Source organism: Salvelinus namaycush, chromosome 6 (assembly GCF_016432855.1).
Source record: "Salvelinus namaycush isolate Seneca chromosome 6, SaNama_1.0, whole genome shotgun sequence".
Lineage (NCBI taxonomy): Eukaryota > Metazoa > Chordata > Actinopteri > Salmoniformes > Salmonidae > Salvelinus > Salvelinus namaycush.
In genome coordinates, this window is record NC_052312.1 from 14,072,710 (window position 1) to 14,095,296 (window position 22,587).

Sequence of the window (22,587 nt, forward strand, 5' to 3'; positions counted from 1 at the left end):
CCGATAATCATATTGGCTGGGAATGACAATGAAAAGTGCACATTGTTATATTAGCAGAACACTGCTTCTATGGTATTATGTAAAGGGCTGTTTATTTTACATGGACCTGTTAATTCATTTGAAAGTTATCAAAACATTAGTTTAGAATATCTACATAAATTCAGCAATTGCATTATTCTCATATTACTCTGTAGGCTACTGATCTATTCAAAGGTGGCAGGTAGCCTAGTGGTTAGAGCATTGGACTAGTAACCGAAAGGTTGTAAGATTGAATCCCTGAGCTGACAAGGTATTTATCTGTCATTCTGCCCCTGAACAATGCAGTTAACCCACTGTTCCTAGGCCATCATTGAAAATAAGAATTTATTCTTAACTGACTTGCCTAGTTAAAAAAAGCTTCCTCTGCCAACTCACTGTACATCTGCCTGTAGTTATTGAACTCAACCTGCAGGGGGTTTGTTTGTTGTGGGCAAGGTTGTGATGTGACTATCATTAATGTGATGACTGCTATTTATCAAATAATTACCTACTCCGTTTAATGATATCATTAACTCATTAGGAATTATGGGCAGTAGTTCGATGTAAGTCTCTGGTTGTCCACCAGAGGTCACAATGTCCTTAGTTGTAGGCATCTTTGTCTTGGAGTGTTCTGAGAATGAATACCTCCAGGTGTACCACACTGTGGTGAGAGGGATCTGTTCTTCCCTCCCTTCTTTTGTCAATTGTCCTAGACTACTTTACATACCCAGCTGCAGACTGTGAATGTTTGGCCTAGTCTTCACCTTCTTCACTCGTCAAGAGTTTCAGCGGGTCTTACCATTTTCTGGGCTTGTAGTTTTAACCATTTCAACATGTCCACACGTTCTCTGGTATAATGTAAATTTAGTTACAAAGGGTTTTATACTCGGATAGAAAGGGGGCGGTCCATCGCACCAACACAATGTCTGTGCTCACTTGGGTGTGACCACTGACTGAGCATAGGTTTACATGGAAAACAATCTAATTTTAGAAGGCTGGAATCACATTATCCTCACAAAAGTATTCTTATACTTAATCATTTATTTTATACAACATTTAGATGCAAACCTGATAACTAGGATGTGTACACTTTCAGAATTACCGTTATCTTGTTATACCATCCTTAATGACATCACTATTGTTTGGATCCCCAACAACCATTCCAAACGTTTGGATTTCAAAACCAATGTCCAATCTTTTGACGTTAAGAGTTCTCTACACACAGCACATTCCTTTGTTGGATACTGAGAGGCAGAAAGTTAGAAACCATTTATGACCGGTTGTTAAGTCATAAAACTGGGCCAACTCCCTCAGGAAAGGGGTTCTGGCCATCTTCAAACCTTTGCCTAGCCGGCACCTTTGATCCTCAGCAAGGAGAGAGAGTCATAACAGTTCTGACAGATGGGTGTGTCCTGGTGGTGGCGCTCGAGAAACACCCACATCAAACCACACCCCCCAAGCCAACTCGTTTTTGGCTTCTGTCATGGCTGCCAGCATTTTTTGAGGAACAAGCCAATGAATGAGTCCAACTCAGTGGGTGCAGTTGCCCTTTAAGGCAATATAGAAGTCTTACAAGACATTACATTGTTAGACAATCAAAATCTACGGCGTATTTCATCATCTGGGAAAGAAGTAGCACATGTCCACGTCTCTCACCCCAGCCTGATCTTCCCCCAGAAGCACCTGCAGCACAGCCTGCTGCAGACAGAGACTGAGGCCTAGAAAGAGACCCCGCTGAGGGCCAGGAGCAGCGCCGCCACGTCCAGCCTGTGGTAGGAGTACCAGGGCAGGCTGTAGACCTCGGTCCACCATTCCTCATCACGTACTCAATTTATTAGTTGCCACTGGTGAGCGGGGATGGGTGTGTCGCGGTGTATACGGCAGAGCTGCATGCTGTGGCGGTAGAAGGGATTCTCCAGCACGTCCCTTAGGGCCTCCAGGAAGTCCTCTGTGGTAAGAGTGGCAGCCTCAAGCACCCGCACTGCCTCGCGCACATGCAGCCGCAGGACGTTGTCAAACTGGTCGAAGAGGAGCAGCAGGGCCAGCACAGGGACCCCGTGGTAGATGGCCTCATACAGGCCTTTGGTGCCTCCTTGAGCCACGAAGGCGCGGGTCTTCGGGTGGCCCCGGAGGTCGTTCTGGGGGAGCCAGTGCCGCAACAGGGTGTTGTTCCCCAGGGAAAAGGGTTGTTCTCCCAGGAACCTCAACACCACCTTATGGGGCAGCTGGGTGAAGACTTTGGCCACTACCTCCTTAGGCAGGTCAGACACTATTATTCCCAGAGACATGACCACCACCCCGTGCTTCCCAGAGCTCTGCATGAAGGCCTCCATGTCATCAGGGAGCGGCCAAGCCGGACAGCATTGGAAGCCCCCCACATAGACCACGTTGGGCACGGGAACTCAAAGACAAAAGTCCACCCTCATCAGCCACACGTCCGCCGAGCGCTGCATGGAGTCTAGGTCACCAGGGGGGGAAGTGACTTTGGATGAGGCTTGTATACACAAGGTTAATTAATAAATATTGCTCCACTACACATAGACATAATGCAACCCATTCCTGGTTCTCTAAAGGAAGTCCATGTGGTTGGAGAGCTCTGGGCCCGACGCGGAGAAAGGGCGAAGGTGAAGTGGCCCTCTCAAGCAATCCAGCGCAGGTTGAAGACCAGAGGCAGACCGAGCACATTGGCCAGAAGGACCCCTATGGGCAGACCAGGGTCGGTCAGCACCAGGTCAAACCGGGCGTCCCGGAGCAAAGCCATGAACACCGATCACCAAACATGGTGGCGGCCGCTCTGGCTCAGATCTCGTGGGCCGCTGGCTGCGTGGAAGTGATCCTGTACTGCTTGCGGAAGGAGCGCAGGAAGGGTGGCAGGGACCAACCAAGGGCTCTCTATGGTCAGGGCGTGACAATTTTAGAATGGCTCCACCAGGCTAGGAGAATCATACAACAGATATGGAATTGATAAAGGAGGTGCAAACCCACAAAACAAATACAAAATTAGTGTAATCCAGAGCCAGCTCTGGTGTGAGCTAATGTAATTTAAAGGTAACTTCCAAAATAAAGGAAACACCAAGGTTTAGATTTAGAGTGTTTATTAGTCACATGCACAGGGTTGCAGATGTAAATGCAGGGTACAGTGAACATCTTAAGCGTTGAGCTCATACAGTGCTGGTCAAAGGGATGTAAATTGAACATAAAAAAAATATATTTGAATGGATGGATTGGAGGTGTCTTAATAGGGTGTTGGGCCACCACGAGCCAGGACAGCTTCAACGCACCTTCGCAAAGATTCTACAAGTGTCTGGAACTCAAACAACATTCTTCGATGCAAAATTTCATAACTTGGTGTTTTGTTGATGGTGGTGGAAAACGCTGTTTAAGGCTCCGCTCCAGAATCCCCTTAAGTCTTCAATTGGGTTGAGATCAGGTGACTGAGACGGCCGTGGCATTTGGTTTACATCATTTTCATGTTCATCAAACCAGTCAGTGACCACTCGTACCTTGTGGATGGGTGCATTGCCATCCTATTTGGCTTAGGTAGCCAAAAAATAATGGCCTGCCAAGCATTTTATACATGACCCTAAGCATGATGGGATGTTAATTTCTAACTTAACTCAGGAACCACACCTGTGTAGAAGCACCTGCTTTCAATATACTTTGTATCCCTTATTTACTCAAGGGTTTCCTTTTATTTTGGCAGTTACCTGTAGATTGCTATAGTACTTCTGGGTTAAACTCTACAATATGTATAAAAGCAACTGAGGTACTGTCTCAGCCCAACTTCATTGCGTACCATTGTGAACTTTAGTTGAATTAACCTTAATAACATTGTCATGGTAACAACACAGTTAAGGCGATTAAGGTGGAAATCCCTACAGAGGGGCTATTGTAACCTATTGGTTTGGTAGAGAGGCAGGGTACTGGAATAATAAGGGGCCTAAGGCCCATTGGATGCTAAAACGTGACATGGAAGGCTATAGCATATATAGATTTGTAAAGGTAGACTAACAGGAGGAACGATAATTTCATCAATCACCACACATACATATCACCAAACATACATAAGCTCTGTTCTTTGCAGAGTGCAAGCTAGTGTCGCATTGTTATATTTGCATTGACTGAGGTTCAGTTGATTTGAATATAGAGTAGCAGATGTTTGGGAAAGACTGGAAAGTTTCACCTATCTCATGTTGGGTAGAACAAAGTAATTAGAGTGATTGCACATAGATTTCGGATGCTGTAGGTAACGTATCACTCTTCTGTCCCTGGCTGAAGTGTCTTTGTGCAAAAGGCCTGCTATGAGGTCTTGCTGTGCGCAACGTAGTCCGCTATGACAGGACTAGTAAAGGCCCCGTGCATAACTTTAGTGAAAAAAATTGTTAAAACATTTTATTTTTAATATTTTTCAGGGGGTGCTGCAGCGGCTATGCCCGAGCCGACTAGGTGCTAAAACCTGTCGATGTGCCCTTGAGCAAGGCACTTAACCCTAATTGCTCCTGTAAGTCGCTCTCGATAAGAGTGTCTGCAAAATGACTAAAATGTAAATATATAACCAAGCCAGTACAGCTTGGCTCAGCAGTATGAAAATGGTATTTGTGTATGCAATACCTTAGACATCTTGCTATTCTTAGACGTGGGTGTTGTTCCTTAGACATCCTAGTCTTCCCCGAGGATGGCAGCCAATGGCTCAACATGGAGGTCATCCTCCAAGAGCTCCACCCCACTCACCGTGCTGCGCTCCGCCATGAGCTGGTACATTCCCCAGGAGTCCCCTTTCTACACCTCAGTGACCCTGAACCCTGCTCCTCCTCCGGATGGGGGGGACCTCGGTCCCGACTTCTACACCATCCTGATCCAGTGCTCTCTGTAACTCTGCAGGGTGTTACCTGTCCGCCGCCTCCTGGAGTAGCAGAAGGACATGGCGGCCATGTTGATAATGTTTCATGGTGGGGCGCTCCACATGATCTCTGCCATCTTGGATGACTTGGTCCTTGTCGCCAAACTGAGGGGGTCTAGATTCGACCTGATGCTTACCGATCCTGCCTTCCCTGCTGGGGTGCTCCTGGCCCAATACCTGGGCCTGCCCATGGTTTATAACATCCACTGGCTCAACGCTGGTGAGGCCCACATGACCGTCGCCCCCACACCGCCGTCCTATGTCCCCACTGTTCAGTGACACAATGGACTTCCTGCAGAGGACAGAGAACTTCCTGCGGTACCTGGTCATACTCTTCCAGGAGTGCCTGGTCATCCTGCCTCTCTATGTCGACCTCCTCCGACATCACTTCCCCCCGATGCTGAACTGATCTCCATGCAGCGCTCGGCGGACGAGTGGCTGATGAGGGTGGACTTTGTCTTTAAGTTACCGAGGCCCACCATGCCCAACGTGGTCTATGTGGGGGGCTTGGAGGCCTGCATACAGAGCTCTGGGGAGCACGGGGTGGTGGTCATGTCTCTGGGAATGCTGGTGTCTGCCCTGCCTAAGGAGGTAGTGGCCCAAGCCTTCGCCCAGCTGCCTCACAAGGTGGTGTGGAGATTCCTGGGAGAAATACCCTTTTTCCTGTTGAACAACACCCTGCTGCTGGACTGGCTCCCCCAGAACAATGTCCTGAGCCACCTTAACACCTGCTTCTTCGTGGCTCACGGAGGCACCAGCGGCCTGTAAGAGGCCATCTACCACTGGATACCTGTGCTGGGCCTGCCGCTCCTCTTCGACCAGTTTGACAACGCCCTGCGGCTGCAGGTGCGTGGGGCGACACGGGTGCAAAGTGGTAGGCCACACAAGCTCACAGAACAGGATCGCAGAGTGCTGAAGCGCGTAAATATTGCCTGTCCTCGTTTGCAACACTCACTACCGAGTTCCAAACTGCCTCTGTAAGCAATGTCAGCACAAGAACTGTTCGTCAGGAGCTTCAGGAAATGGGTTTGCATGGCCGAGCAGCCGCACACAAGCCTAAGATCACCATGCGCAATGCCAAGCGTTGGCTGGAGTGGTGTAATGCTCACTGCCTTTGGACTCAGGAGCAGTGGAAACGTGTTCTCTGGAGTGATGAATCACGATTCACCATCTGGCAGTCCGACGAATGAATCTGAGTTTGCCAGGAGAATGCTACCTGCCCAACTGTAAAGTTTGGTGGAGGTGGAATAATGGTCTAGATATGTTTTTCATGGTTCGGGCTAGGCCCTTAGTTCCAGTGAGTGGAAATCTTAATGGTGCAGCATAAAATTACATTTGAGATGATTCTGTGCTTCCAACTTTGTGGCAACAGTTTGGGGAAGAGCCTTTCCTGTTTCAGCATGATAATTTCCCTGTGCACAAAGCGAGGTCTATACCGAAATGGTTTGTCGAGATCGGTGTGGAAGAACTTGACTGGCCTGCATAGAGCCCTGACCTCAACTCCATCGAACACCTTTGGGATGAATTGGAACGCCGACTGCGAGCCAGGCCTAATCGCCCAACGTCAGTGCCAGACCTCCCTAATGCTCTTGTGGCTGAATGGAAGCAAGTCCCTGCAGCAATGTTCCAACATCTAGTGGAAAGCCTTCCCAGAAGAGTGGAGACTGTTATAGCATCAAAGGGGGGACCGACTCCATAATAATGCCCATGATTTTGGAATGAGATGTTCGACAAGCAGGTGTCCACATACTTTTGGTCATGGAGTGTATTTAAGATTTTGTACATATGACTATCAATTGCCAATTTGCTGTCAACAATGACACAAATGGCTGAAACAAACCATAATGAGAAAGGACTTGATTAAGATATTTTAACAGTGTAAATATATAACCTGTTGACGGTCCACTTCGATAGAAGTAAAAGGAAGTAAAGTCGATACACTATTCACATCCCTTGGATTTTTTGTTTCTACAAAGTGGGATTGAAATAGATTGAATTGTGATTTTGTTTTTGTCATTGATCTACAGAAAATACTCCACAATATCAAAGGGAAAAGAGAATTTTACAAAAATGTTCTAATTAATAACTCTTTTATAAGCTAATTAAAATATAGTCATTGCATAAGTATTCAGCCGCTTTGTTTAGCCAAGCCTAAATTTATTCAGGAGTAAAATTTGTCTAAACGAATCACATAATATGTAACATGAACTCACTCTGTGTGAAATAATAAGAGTTGATATGATTTTTAAAATGATTTCCCCTTCCTCTCCCCCATACATACCTGTAAGGTCCCTCAGTCAAGCATTGAATTTCAAGCACAGATTCAATGACAAAGACCAGGAAGATTTTAGAAAGACTCATAAATCAAATCAAATTGTATTTGTCACATGCGCCGAATACAACAGGTGTAGGTAGACCTTACAGTGAAAAGCTTACTTACAAGCCCTTAATAACCAACAATGCTTTAATAAGTTTTAAGAAAAAAAACTGTCAAGTAAAAAACTGTTAAAACCTCTACAGGATCATTGCCCCCCCCCCCCCCCCCCCCCCCCCCCCCCCCCCCCCCCCCCCCCCGGTTAAGCTAACGTAGGCTAATGTGAGGTTGTAAGTAACATGAACATTTCCCAGGACATAGTCATATCTGAGATGGGCAGAAAACTTTTATTATTGTTAATCTAACTGCACTGTCCCATTTACAGTAGCTATTACTGTGAAAGAATACCATGCTATTGTTTGAAGAGAGTGCACAATTATGAACTTGAAAATGTATTAATAAAACTATTAGGCACATTTGGGCAGTCTTGATACAATATTTTGAACAGCTATACAATGGTTCATTGGATCAGTCCAAAACTTTACCCATACACTGCTGCCATCTAGTGGCCAAAATCTAAATTGCACCTGGGCTGGAATAATACATTATGGCCTTTCGCTTGCATTTCAAAGATGATGGTACAAATTATTTGTTTTTAAACGCATGTTTTTCTTCTTTATATTACCTTTTACTAGATCTAATGTGTTATATTCTCCTAGATTCATTTCACATTTCCACAAACTTCAAAGTGTTTCCTTTCAAATGGTATCAAGGTTATGGTATCAAGGGTATGTCATTTTAGGCGAAAACTGAACAAAAGGGGCAGATCCTTAAGAGGGTTTCCGTAAAAAAATAAAGGTAACAAATAATTAAACAGCAGCATTGAAATAACAATAGCGAGGCTATATACATGGGGTACCGGTACAGAGTCAATGTGTGGGGGCCACCGGTTAGTCGAGGTAATTGAGGTAATATGTACATGTAGGTAGAGTTAAAGTGACCAGTCATAAATAATAAACAGAGTGTAGCAGCAGCGTAAAAGAGGGGTCTGGGTATCCCTTTGATGAGCTGTTCAGGAGTCTTATGGCTTGGCGGTAGAAGCTGTTAAGAAGCCTTTTGGACCTAGAAGGGCAGTGATTGGTAGATGGGTAACAATAACAAATCAGACATTGAATATCTCTTTAAGCATGGTCAAGAAAATAATTATACTGTGAAGGATGAATGAAACCACCCAGACACATCAAAGATACGGTCATCCTTCTAAACTGAGCTACAGGACAGGAAGGAAACTGCTTAGGAGTTCAATGGCTGTGATCAACAAAATTGTAACAACTGGGCACAGACCAGGTCATTTCAACATGGATAATTGGGTAATATTTGGTTGAGACGTTGATCAATGAGATTTCAACCTATTTTCACCCACTCAAAAAGACAACCAACAGTTTCAAGCATCTAAAAGCGCATCCAAATTGCAATGGAAAAACAATGTCAGATTTTAGGTTTAGTTGTCACTCAAATTTCTATCACAGCGCTTGCAACTATTTGAAAGCACAGCAAAGTTCAAATGGGAATACAATGTTAGATATTTTGTTCATTTAATACATCAAATTAATGTATGTATGCACATTTGTGGCCTGCTGGAGGTCATTTTGCAGGGCTCTGGCAGTGCTCCTCCTGCTCAAAAGCGGAGGTAGCGGTCCTGCTGCTGGGTTGTTGCCCTCCTACGGCCTCTTCCACGTCTCCTGATGTACTGGCCTGTCTCCTGGTAGCGCCTCCATGCTCTGGACACTACGCTGACAGACACAGCAAACCTTCTTGCCACAGCTCGCATTGATGTGCCATCCTGGATGAGCTGCACTACCTGAGCCACTTGTGTGGGTTGTAGACTCCGTCTCGTGCTACCACTAGAGTGAGAGCACCGCCAGCATTCAAAAGTGACCAAAACATCAGCCAGGAAGCATAGGAACTGAGAAGTGGTCTGTGGTCACCACCTGCAGAATCACTCCTTTATTGGGGGTGTCTGGCTAATTGCCTATAATTTCCACCATTTGTCTATTCCATTTGCACAACAGCATGTGAAATTTATTGTCAATCAGTGTTGCTTCCTAAGTGGACAGTTTGATTTCACAGAAGTGTGATTGACTTGGAGTTACATTGTGTTGTTTAAGTGTTCCCTTTATTTTTTTGAGCAGTGTATAATAACATAAGAAGAAATGTATAGTTACAGTAACCTCAAAATGTGTCCTTGGTTGTGTTACTCATTTTGAGGTTGTATGTTACATTTGTTTGTAAGATAACCTTAACTTTAGGCTATTTACTGTATTTCAAAAGTAATACTGAATTGTGTTTGGTTGGCAACGCAACCAATAGTATCATTGATATGAGTGATAAAGTATTGTCGCATTTAATTTGCTCTGTTAAACCTACGCTTTGGAATGACTTCAATAGCAACAGTAAATCTATATCGTTTTTAAATGGAGAACTCTCAACACTCACTCTCACAATTGCACATTGGCAATAGTAGTTACAAATATCAAAGCTGGTCTTAGTTAAAAACCTGTATGGGAGACCAAAGGGTTGCTGTAGATAGATCAACTCTCCAGTAGGAGGTGGTGGCCAGCCTATAGTTATTTTTTCTGATAGTGGATATAACGTTGTTTCTAAGGTACAAATTCTACATCTTTTTTACAAGGTTTTTTCAATGTTGAAAATTGGTTACCATGATGACATAATCCTGTGGTTGACATTTCACTCTCAAAACAACGGTATGACTTTTTTCAAATCCAATGTATTTACCACGTAGATTCCACGTCACAATACGTTGACAAATTACGTTGAAACAACTAGTTTGTCCCCAGTGGGTAGTAACCGATGTTCCCTCTTTGTTTTCCGCACTGAGCAAATTTCAGGTCTTCAACTTCAACTTTGTGAAGATTCTGTGCAACTTCCAGCGCGTGTTTACTGTGAACACTGAGGCTGTCCCCGCTTTAAGTAACAGTTGTAACAGTGGCCAAGTAGGCTTCTGTGGGTATTTGATCATAATGTAGGCCTACCAGAGTGGCCTACGATCAAAAACAATGGAGAAAATGCATCACATGACATGGAAATAGCTGTTCTATGATTCAGCCTACAGTAGCAGCCAATGTGTGGTGTTCAATGTAGGCCTACATTCCATGAGACTTTTAAAGAAAACATGCAGGGCTTGACATTAATAACCTGTTTATCCACTTGTCCTTCAGACAAGGAGGTGACTGAAAATGTTGTTGTGTTGTTTGATGCAAGAAACCACTTATTATTATTTCCATACCTGTAACGTTCGTCTTGTGGTGAATGAACGGACCAAGGCGCAGCGGGTGATGAATACATACTGATTTATTAAATGAAAGACGAAACACTAATGAACACTAGAACAAACTACAAAACAATAAACGAAGGCAACAGACCTGAAACAAACGAACTTACATATAGACGAAGAACGCACGAACAGGAACAGACTACCTAAAACGAACGAACAAACGAAACAGTCCCATGTGGTATACACAGACACAGGAACAATCACCCACAAACAAACAGTGAGAACAACCTACCTTAATATGGTTCTCAATCAGAGGAAACGTCAAACACCTGCCTCTAATTGAGAACCATACCAGGCAAACCATTAACCCAACATAGAAAACACATAACATAGACTACCCACCCCAACTCACGCCCTGACCAACTAAACACATACAAAACAACAGAAAACAGGTCAGGAACGTGACAGAACCCCCCCCTCAAGGTGCGAACTCCGGGCGCACCCCTAAAACTCAAGGGGAGGGTCTGGGTGGGCATCTGTCCGCGGTGGCGGCTCCGGCGGTGGACGAGGACACCACTCCACCACTGTCTTTGTCCCCCTCCTCAGCGTCCCTTGAGTGGCGACCCTCGCCCCCGACCATGGTCCAGGAACCTTCACCAACGCCCCTCCTAAATAGAGGAGACAACTCAGGACAGAGAGGTAGCTCAGGACAGAGAGGTAGCTCAGGACAAAGAGGTAGCTCAGGACAGAGGGACAACTCTGGACTAGTGGCAGCTCCGGACTGTAGGGCAGCTCCGGACTGTAGGGCAGCTCCGGACTGTAGGGCAGCTCCGGACTGTAGGGCAGCTCCGGACTGTAGGGCAGCTCATGACTGTAGGGCAGCTCATGACTGTAGGGCAGCTCATGACTGTAGGGCAGCTCATGACTGGAGGGCAGCTCATGACTGTAGGGCAGCTCATGACTGTAGGGCAGCTCTGGCAGCTCCTGACTGGCTGGCGGCTCTGGCAGCTCCTGACTGGCTGGCGGCTCCTGACTGGCTGGCGGCTCTGGCGGCTCCTGACTGGCTGGCGGCTCCTGACTGGCTGGCGGCTCTGGCGGCTCCTGACTGGCTGGCGGCTCCTGACTGGCTGGCGGCTCTGGCGGCTCCTGACTGGCTGGCGGCTCTGGCGGCTCCTGACTGGCTGGCGGCTCTGGCGGCTCCTGACTGGCTGGCGGCTCTGGCGGCTCCTGACTGACGGACGGCTCTAGCGGCTCCTGACTGACGGACGGCTCTAATGGCTCGGGACAGACGGGCGGCTCTAATGGCTCGTGGCAGACGGATGGCTCAGAAGGCGCTGGACAGACGGATGGCTCAGACGGCGCTGGACAGACGGATGGCTCAGACGGCGCTGGGCAGACGAGCAGTGCAGGCGGCGTTGGACAGACGGCCGACTCTGACCTGCTGAGGCGCACAGTAGGCCTGGTGCGTGGTGCCGGAACTGGTGGTACCGGACTGGAGACACGCACCTCAAGGCTAGTGCGGGGAGCAGGAACAGGGCACACTGGTTTCTCAAAGCGCACTATAGGCCTGGTGCGTGGTGCCGGAACTGGTGGTACCGGACTGAGGGCACGCACCTCAGGGCGAGTGCGGGGAGAAGGAACAGTGCGTACAGGGCTCTGGAGACGCACAGGAGGCTTGGTGCGTGGTGCCGGAACTGGAGGCACTGGGCTGGAGACACGCACCACAGGGAGAGTGCGTGGAGGAGGAACAGGGCTCTGGAGACGCACTAGAAGCCTGGTGCGTGGTGTAGGCACTGGTGGTACTGGGCTGGGGCGGGAAAGTGGCGGCGGATATACCGGACCGTGCAGGCGTACTGGCTCCCTTGAGCACCGAGCCTGCCCAACCTTACCTGGTTGAATGCTCCCCGTAGCCCGTCCAGTGCGGGGAGGTGGAATAACCCGCACTGGGCTGTGTTGGCGAACCGGGGACACCATACGTAAGGCTGGTGCCATGTACACCGGCCCGAGGAGACGTACTGGAGGCCAGATATGTTAACCCGGCTTCATGGCACTTGGCTCAATGCTCAATCTAGCCCGCCCAGTGCTGGGAGGTGGAATAACCCGCACCGGGCTATGCACACGTACAGGAGACACCGTGCGCTCTTCCACATAACACGGTGTCTGCCGTACTCCCGCTCTCCACAGTAAGCCCGGGAAGTTGGCGCAGGTCTCCTACCTGACTTCGCCACACTCCCCTTTAGCCCCCCCCCCCCCCCAAGACATTTTTGGCCTTGACTCACAGGCTTCCGTGCTAGTCGCGTCCCCTCATAACACCGGTTCCTCTCTCCGGTTGCCTCTGCTCTCCGAGCTGCCTCCAGCTGTTCCCATGGGAGGCGATCCTTTCCAGCCAGGATCTCCTCCCATGTGTAGCAACCCTTACCGTCCAAAACATCCTCCCATGTCCATTCCTCCTTCGTGCGCTGTTGCTCTCTCCCGTTACACCGCTGCTTGATCCCTTGTTGGTGGGTGATTCTGTAACGTTCGTCTTGTGGTGAATGAACGGACCAAGGCGCAGCGGGTGATGAATACATACTGATTTATTAAATGAAAGACGAAACACTAATGAACACTAGAACAAACTACAAAACAATAAACGAAGGCAACAGACCTGAAACAAACGAACTTACATATAGACGAAGAACGCACGAACAGGAACAGACTACCTAAAACGAACGAACAAACGAAACAGTCCCATGTGGTATACACAGACACAGGAACAATCACCCACAAACAAACAGTGAGAACAACCTACCTTAATATGGTTCTCAATCAGAGGAAACGTCAAACACCTGCCTCTAATTGAGAACCATACCAGGCAAACCATTAACCCAACATAGAAAACACATAACATAGACTACCCACCCCAACTCACGCCCTGACCAACTAAACACATACAAAACAAAAGAAAACAGGTCAGGAATGTGACAATACCATTATTATAGAGAATCTGACAAATTATGCTACCCTCTGCCTATTGGCTATTTAGCTTATTCAAACCTCTCAAAATAAAACACTGCCCTTTTAAGGCCAAAAGAAAGCTCTTTACCTGACTCACTTTTCAAAGATGTCTAGAAATGTACACGTTATGTGCTCTTGTAGGAACCAATCACTCCCCTATTGCTGACTACAAATGATCTAGAACTGGGCTAATAACTCACTAACTAGCAAAGGATATGAAGGAAATGTAGACCGGTGGCTACATTCAGCTCTTGCTTTAATCTCAAAACAAGTGCATCTACTCATGACCACTGCTGTAAACACAGTCCAGTTCAAAGTAAATGGCACAGATCCATATACGGCAATGGTCTATTTGCATATAGGCCTACTGCAGCTTTGATTGATTATGCCACACCTGTCTGTGTAGAGTATGGGCTGAGCCATGTGCAATAGAATCCTACTCTGATGCATCCTGTCTACAACATTTATTTCATAGTTTGTTTTGTTTCGACATGTTGCATTGAAAGTGGCTAATATTGCCTTGATTCGATCACCATTGCCACAGTAAAGGGAAACGTTGATAGTGTTAACTAACAGGGAAAACTATAGAAGGTTGAGTGAAGTTCAACTTAGTACTTCTCTCCGTGGGCTACTGCGCGCCGGCACACAGTTTAGAGTGAACATTGGAAGTGACTCCACAATAATTACCTAAATGACAGAGTGACAAGAAGAATACAAATATACAAAATATTCCAAAACATGCGTCTTGTTTGCAACAAGGCACTAAAGTAATACTGCAAAAAAATATGGCAAAGTAATACACTTTTTGGTGGATGGTGCTAAGCACATGCAAATCCTAGAGGAAAAACTGCTTCAGTCTGCTTTACACCGGACACTGGGAGAGGAATTCACCTTTCAGCAGGACAATGTACAACACAAAGCCAAATCTACACTGGAGTTGCTTACCAAGAAGACAGTGCATGTTTCTGAGGAGCCAAATTACAGTTTTGACTTAAATCTGCTTGAAAACCTATGGCAAGACTTGAACATTGCTGTCTAGCCATGATCCCCAACACCTTGACAGAGTTTGAATAATTTTGAAAAGAATAATGGCCAAATATTGCACAATCCAGGTGTGTAAAGCTTTAGAGAATTACCCAAGAAGACTCACAGCTGTAATAGCTGCCAAAGGGGGGGTCAATATCTAATCAAGATACACAGTGCATTCGGAAAGTATTCAGACCCCTTCAGACCCACTGCACAGGTTTTCATAAAGGATCTCTCTGTACTTTACTCCGTTCATCCTTCCCTCGTTACTGACTAGTCTCCCAGTCCCTGCCGCTGATGCCAGGTTTCCTCCAGACGTAATGCTTGGCATTCAAGCCAAAGAGTTCAGTCTTGGTTTCATCAGACCAGGGAATCTTATTTCTCACGGTCTGAGAGTCCTTTAGGTGCCTTTTGGAAAACTCCAAGCGGGCTGTCGTAACTTTTACTGAGGAGTGGCTTCGGTCTGGCCACTCTACCATAAAGGCCTGATTGGTGGAGTGCTGCAGAGATAGGTGTTCTTCTGGAAGGTTCTCCCATCTCCACTGAGGAACTCTGGAGCTCTGTCAGAGTGACCATCGGGTTCTTGGTCACCTCCCTGACCAAGGCCCTTCTCCCCAGATTGGTCAGTTTGGAAGGGTGGCCAGCTCTAGGAAGAGTCTTTGTGGTTCCTACCTTCTTCCATTCAAGAATGATGGATGCCACTGTGTTCTTGGGGATCTTCAATGCTACAGAAATGTTTTGGAACCCTTCCCCAATTCCTTAGACATCATGGCTTGATTTTTTTCTCTGACATGCACCGTCAACTGTGGGACCTTATATAGTCAGGTGTGTGCCTTTCCAAATCATGTCCAATCAAGTGAATTTACCACAGGTGGACTCCAATCAAGTTGTAGAAACATCTCAAGGATGATCAATGGAAACAAAATGTACCTGAGCTCAATTTCTCATAGCAAAGGGTCTGAATACTTATGTAAATAAGGTATTTCTGTTTCTAAAAACCTGTTTTCGCTTTGTAATTATGGGGTATTGTGTGTAGATTGATGATAATTGTTTTTCAATCCATTTTAGAATAAGGCGGTAATGTAACAAAATGTGGGAAAAAGTCAAGGAGTCTGAATACTTTTCAAATATATTGTATTAGTGTTTTATTTTTCATTCATCTTTAAAATGTTACATTATAGAGTATTGAGTATAGATCGTTGACAAAAAAAAGAAATTAAGCCAATTGTAATCCTACTTTGTAACACAATAACATTTTAAGAAATCCAAGGGGGTTGAATATTAATGATATCCACTGTACATGATTCAATAAAAACGTATGAAAAGCTCTTTCTATTCAAACTGCCCTTAGGGAAGATGGTATCTTGGAACTGTCAGCACCTATTGGATTTCAGTCTGGTGACATACAGTATTTGAAGGAAAATACAAGATGAGAAAGATTACATTGATATCATGTGTTAAAAATACAGCCTAGCCACCATTGTCTCACACTCCCATTCTCCTCAAACAATTTCAATTGTGCAGTCGGTGGCTTTTTTCCTGTGCGATTTTTATGAATTGTTCAGCAGTCTAATGGCTTGGGGGTAGAAGCTGTTAAGGAGCCTTTTGGTCCTAGACTTGGCGCTCCGGTACCGCTTGCCATGTGGTTGCAGAGAGAATAGTCTATAACTTGGGTGACTGGAGTCTTTGACAATTTTATGGGCCTTCCTCTGACACAGCCTAGTATATAGGTACTGGATGGCAGGAAGCTTGGCCCCAGTGATGTATTGGGCCGTACGCTCTACCCATCAAAGCAAAGGGTGGCTACTTTGAAGAATCTCAAATATATTTTGATTTGTTTGGTTACTACATGATTCCATATGTGTTGTTTTGATATCTTCACTATTATTCTACATTGTAGAAATTAGTGAAAGTAAAGAAAACCCCTGGAATGAGTAGGTGTGTCCAAACCTTTGACTGGTACTGTATATATATATATTTTAAAACTACATTTTCTTTTCCACCTAAAGGCTATAAGAGAATGTTTTAGTAAAGATGACTGTCATCTGAAAGGAGTCCATTAACTTGTGTTGAATGTTGAGATTACACTGCCTCTTTGGTCCATAGACTAGCGTTGAATGTTGTGTTGAGTTTATATTGGTCTCTTTGTTAAGCTCTTATCTCAGCCTGTCAATCACTTCCACCTCTTCCGATGCAGAGGCTGATCCTCTCATCACAGAGCCTCTGTGGCATGTTATCTCTGACACGGAAATACACCTCATGCACACACACACCTCTGAGGAATGCATTGTTTTAGAGAAGACAAAAGGGAACTATGTTATAGAATCTAAACAAAAGATCTCAGTTGTTTCTCCAACCAACAACAAACTCACAGATTGTTAGAAGAAGAGAATCCATAACAGTTCATCAGATTACTGATTTCAGTTACTGTAACGGTCGTCTTTCGGTGAGAGAGTAGACCAAGGCGCAGCGGGTTGTGAATACATAATTATTTATTAAAGCAAACGACGAAACACGAAAACAAACACTTGAAAGGATTACAAAATAACAAAAACGAATGTAGACTGACCTAAACCAATAGAACTTACATATAACACGAAGCACGTAGGAACAGGTACAGACTATAACAAACGAACGAACAAACGCTACAGTCCCGTGTGGTGCGTAGACACAGACACGGACGACAATCACCCACAACCAAACAGTGAGAACAACCTACCTTAATATGACTCTCAATCAGAGGAAACGTCAAACACCTGCCTCTAATTGAGAGCCATACCAGGCAACCCAAAACCAACATAGAAACAGAAAACATAGACTGCCCACCCAAAACTCACGCCCTGACCAATAAACACATACCAAACAACAGGAAACAGGTCAGGAACGTGACAGTTACACCTTTATTAGTAAGGACAAAGGGGGCCTGAGAACTACCCAATGACACATCACCCAAATGACCACCCTTGGTCCCCATAGACCTAATTTCTTAATTTCCTTTCCTACACTCATAACACCCCTCTCCTTCTCACTCACTTTCTCCTCCTCTAACGGTCAGAGAACGAGGGAAGAGGGAGGAGAGGAGTGAGTGTTTTTGTTCAGGAGGAGAAAGGCGTTCTCCTGTGTTCTCAGGATGTTGCTGTTAAAGCCTGGAGAAGTGGGCTTCCTGTCTAGGGAAACGATCAGAGAACAGACAAGGCCCTGGGGTTAAGACGCTGTGTTCCCTCAGAGGACGCAGACACTTTGTGCTGCACAGATCACCAAGCAGATGGGGAAGAAGGGGTTCTGTGGAACGGTATGGGAGAGGTGAGTGAAAAGACTCTCAAAATGTTTCCTTGTGCTAAATCTCTTTTTCATGCTTTAGTTGAGTGCGTTTTCCTTTGAATACCATGCACCATTGCACCTGTTGACATGGTTGTATTGTACATGCATGCGTAATGTTCTGATTGAATGTTGTAAAATGATCCTTTTATCATCTTCATCATCATTCTCCTCAGGTTTTCCACAAGGACTAGAGACACCCAATCAATAGATCCTAAGCAGAGCAAGATATTGGTGCTGGACACCTGACTCTGGGAGCTAATAGAAACAATATGGACAGATCACAAGCATATGAATTTATGGATGACTTCGATTAGAGACAACTTCCTCGGTCAAACACATCTATTTTCACCTTTTCTACCATTGCATTTGTGAATGAATTTAATGGATGTAAAATGCAGAGACTCTCACACCACCGTCTCTCTCTGGGAATATAGCTCTGTATCAGAGGGTGATATAAGCACCTGTATACTGTAGCACCTGGTTTCTTGTAGAAGGACTTTGAGGGTTCCGGCCCTCACCCAGAGACTGTCAGAGACCATGTCCAACAACAGTGACAGCTGCAACCTCCCCCTGAACACTGACACACTTGGTCTCACCTACATCTACAGCCTGGCCTTCTCACTGGGTCTCCCTTGCAACCTGCTGTCCCTCTGGGGACTGTACCAACTGGGCCGCTCCAGTGGGGGTGGCTGCCAGCTGGTCTACATCCTCAACCTGCTGCTTTCTGACCTCCTCCAGCTGCTCACCCTCCCCCTATGGATCCTCTACCTCCAGGGGGCTCACCGCTGGCCCTACGGCCGCCCCGCCTGCGAGTTTGTGGGCTACGTCTTCTACGTCAACGTCTACGCTAGCGTGGTGTTCCTCTGTTTGATAGCATTGGACCGTTGCCTGGCGATAGTACACCCGTTGAGTAGTCGTGGCGTGCGGACGGTGCGGGTGGCGGCAGTGTCTGGAGTGGCGGTCTGGACGCTGACCTTCCTGTTCTGTTTAGGCGGGTTGCTTCCATCAGTGTTCGACGCAGAGAGGCTGCTGTGTCTGGAGCAGTACCCAGTCAGCCTCAGATATGCCCACTTTAAGATTGCTACAGTTATCTTGGGGTTCCTGCTGCCCTGTGGTATACTGGGGTGAGTGGGAAACTGAGTATGAGGAATGATTGGCTGTCTGAATGTATGATTTCATGAGGAAAAGAAGGGATGTTGCCTGTACTCCTCAAAATGTATGTCCCTTTAATGTTTTTCAATAACAATTTGTCTATATTTGTTGATATTAGACACCCAACATTAAGATGCTTTTATATACATGTAGTAACTATAGATACTAGAAACACCACCATAATAACATTTTCTTGCATGGAAAAGTATGTATGGCTATCAGAAGAGTCTTGTCAAATAGTCACATCTAACATATTTATCTGATACGCACATGACCCTTGACCTTTGTATTTTTCTCACTTTCTTCAGTTACACTTCCGCCCGCATTGGGGTGACCCTCCAACAGTCGCCCTCCGTCTCCAACCAGGACCGTCACAAAATCACTGGCATCCTTGTCGTCATCACCGTCATCTTCATTGTCGTCTTCGGACCCTACCATCTGGTTGGGGGGTACCGTTTTGTCTCCCTCCTCCTCATAGACAACCCCTGCGAGTTGGAACGGTCCATTTTCCTGTGCTACCGGCTGTGCTACGGTCTGACCAGCCTCAACACTCTGCTGGACCCTCTGTTCTACATCTTCCTGTGTCACAACGCCCGTCTGGAGCTCCGCAGGTCCCTAACGCCCTGTCTGGGACGGGGGCACACAGCTCCCAAACAGGTCAGACTCAGTCTCAGAGGGAATCCTGATCCGAGTGACAATGTGTAAAAACACTGGATTGGACAAACTGTTTTTGAATGAAGAAATAACCTGGATAATCTGTATTTTGTTTCTTGTTTCCTGTTCCTTGATGAGTTTGAATTCAGCAGGAGGACACATTGTGTAGCGAGACTGGACATACAGACAGTCTATTACTGTGTTTTGTTGGACTTGCTCAAGGAACTGACTCCACTGGTTTGACTGCTGAGCATTAGTGATGGAAAAAAAAGCAGCAATTGTGCCACCCAGTGGCGAGAGCATGGATGTTGCTGGCTGAAATTGGAAATAGCGTTCCATCTACTTCACTTTTCTGCTGTGCCCGTCCTCTCTACCTGTTGATGCACTGCAATAGCTGCCTCAGTTACTACTGTCATATGAATGCACTATAATAATAATGTCTTGACTGTTTGCTTGTCATGATTTTTATACTTTCATTTGCTTATCGCAGTAAATGACGTCGATTGAAATACATGATTTATTCATCACAGATATATCTTTAAAAAAGTATACCATCCTCAGCTGCTGAAAAATATACCAACACACATGTACAGAATCAAACCATTCCTCGCAGCTGTTCTCTCTTAATCAGTACAGTAAAAGGTTGTCCAGCTTCAGAGCAGAGGTTTGAGTAACGGGATGCCAGTGCATTCTCAGTTCACTGGTAGAGCTGAAATCGAGTGACCGTCATGCAGTTTTGATGATAATTTTCATGTTCATGATTGTCTGTCAAGGCTGTACGACAAGACCATCGGAAATATACCAGATGTATTTAGCCTATTCGGAATGAGTACCGTAAAAAAAATCTGCAAGCAAATATAAAACCATACTAGCGTACAGCTGAGCCTATACTTTACAGTTCACATTGATCTACATATCAGTAGATTAAACACGCTATGAGAAGCGTTGCAAAAACACAAAAAATATGTCCCTCAGTACTTCTGGGTGTATGTTGTACATGATACTGATTCAAAATTACATGACATATCAATCGATCATTATGTATCCCACAGTTGCAGAACCTAGACCAGAACCAAATTTGACAGACTTCTCAGTCAGCAGGGTGTGGCTTCTCCTACTCCGGCTCCAGCTCCTCCTCCGCCCTGGAGTCTTCTCCTCTCAGGCTGGGGGCGTTGTTGTGGGACCTCATCCCCCTCAGCAGCAGCTATAAAGCACCGATAGAGGAGTGTTGGGTGCTGCGTCGCCGTGAGAACTCCCCTAGGTCTTCCGCCAGCACGCTCTCAAGCACCGCTCCCAGAGACTGTCTGATCTTACCACACAAATCCGGGCAGCTGAACACATAGAGGATGGGGTTTAGCACACTGTTGAGGAAGGCTAGACTGGCGGCGGGGGGCAGGCAGTGGGACACGAGGCCCCGGAGGGAGGGTTGGTAATGGGCTACAGCCTCCAGTACGCTGAAGATGTGGTACGGAGCCCAGCAGACCACAAAACTCACTACCACCGCTACCACTAGCCGCACAAAGCGGAAAGAGCGCCTTCTGAGGCCACGCCGCGTGATACCAATGTTAACCAACACGTAGCTCCCCACAATGACCACCAGGGGGAGTATGAAGGCCAGGAGGAGCTTAGAGAAGGCCAGGGCATCCTGGCGAGCCTCACACAGCTCTCTTAGGTCAAACTCCCTAACAAGGAAGTACTGGACGAAGTTATAGTAACACATGACCCGCCCGTCATGTCGGCGAATAGTATCCCGGAACAGATAGTACGGTAGCGTACAGAGTATTGCCATGGCCCAGATGACCCCACACACTCTTCCGACCAGGCGTACATTCCTCCGGTTCTGGGCCCAGACGGGCTTCAGCACCACCAGACAGCGGTCCAGGGAGATGGCTGCCAGCAGGAAGGCGCTGACGAACATGTTGAGGAAGAAGACGGAGGAGTGGAGCTTGCAGAAGGTGGTACCTAGGGTCCAGGTGCCTCCACGGGCCAGGAAGATGGTGAAGAAGGGGAGGGAGGCTGTGGAAAGGAGGTCCGAGGCAGCCAGGTTGAGGATCCAAACACTGATGACTGTGCGGCGGATACGGAAGCCCACCACCCCCAGGATGAGGAGGTTCTCCAGGATAGCGAAGGAGGAGACCAGGCCGTGGAGACACACCATAACCAGGCTCAAAGCCCCCACCCTGGCCGAGGAGTTGGATGGCACGCTTACGTTCACCATGGCCTGGATGAGAGGGCAGTAGACAGGGCTGCTGGAAGTGGTCATCTTTCAGATTCTGGTTCTGACACTTTGTCCACTTTGGCTCGGAATTCCTGTGGCCAACATTGCAAAGAAAACACAAAGAGGCATTCAGGATTGTAATGTTGTTAGTAGTAATGATGATCACGAACTTGGCAGGTGATACTGTTGTGCAACTGTTGAACACATTATTAGTCATTGTGGTTTCTGTACAAAAAGTTAGCTTGAAAACATTTCCCTGCCATCTCAAACTAATAAGAAAGAGAGAAGTGGTTTATCTCTCCATCTCTCCACATCCTCTGTTCTCATTGTAAACACTTTGTAGGCTGGCTTTGCCTGTGAAGGTGAAAGCCATCGCACAAAATCACATTCTACCTTTCATGTGTTGATGAAAATGTAGTCTATAGTAGACCTTTTCCAAATCTTTAATATCAAATTGAGAGCTTTTGTGTAAGCCTACATTTCAAGTTAAATACACTTAAGATCCAGATCCAAAAATGAGTCTTTATTCTGGAATTCAGCTACACTGAATATAAATATACAGTGGGACAAAAAAGTATTTAGTCAGCCACCAATTGTGCAAGTTCTCCCACTTAAAAAGATGAGAGAGGCCTGTAATTTTCATCATAGGTACACTTCAACTATGACAGACAAAATGAGGAATAAAAATCCAG

The 22,587-nt window shown here is 46.2% G+C and overlaps 1 protein-coding gene and 1 pseudogene across 1 annotated transcript; both read right to left on the bottom strand.

The window, feature by feature from the left end:
• Window positions 1-1,736: 1,736 nt before the first annotated feature.
• LOC120049496 lies at window positions 1,737-2,779 on the bottom strand (annotated as a pseudogene).
• An 18,102-nt stretch (window positions 2,780-20,881) lies between these two features.
• On the bottom strand, window positions 20,882-21,962 carry LOC120049497 (prostaglandin D2 receptor 2-like). The gene has a single exon (XM_038995759.1). The coding sequence runs from the start codon at window positions 21,938-21,940 to the stop codon at window positions 20,882-20,884; it is 1,059 nt and encodes a 352-aa protein (XP_038851687.1). The 5' UTR covers window positions 21,941-21,962.
• Window positions 21,963-22,587: the final 625 nt, after the last annotated feature.

Bases quoted from the DNA above. Each gene is read 5' to 3' on its own strand.
- LOC120049497 (XM_038995759.1), bottom strand. From the start codon at position 21,940: ATGACCACTTCCAGCAGCCCTGTCTACTGCCCTCTCATCCAGGCCATG.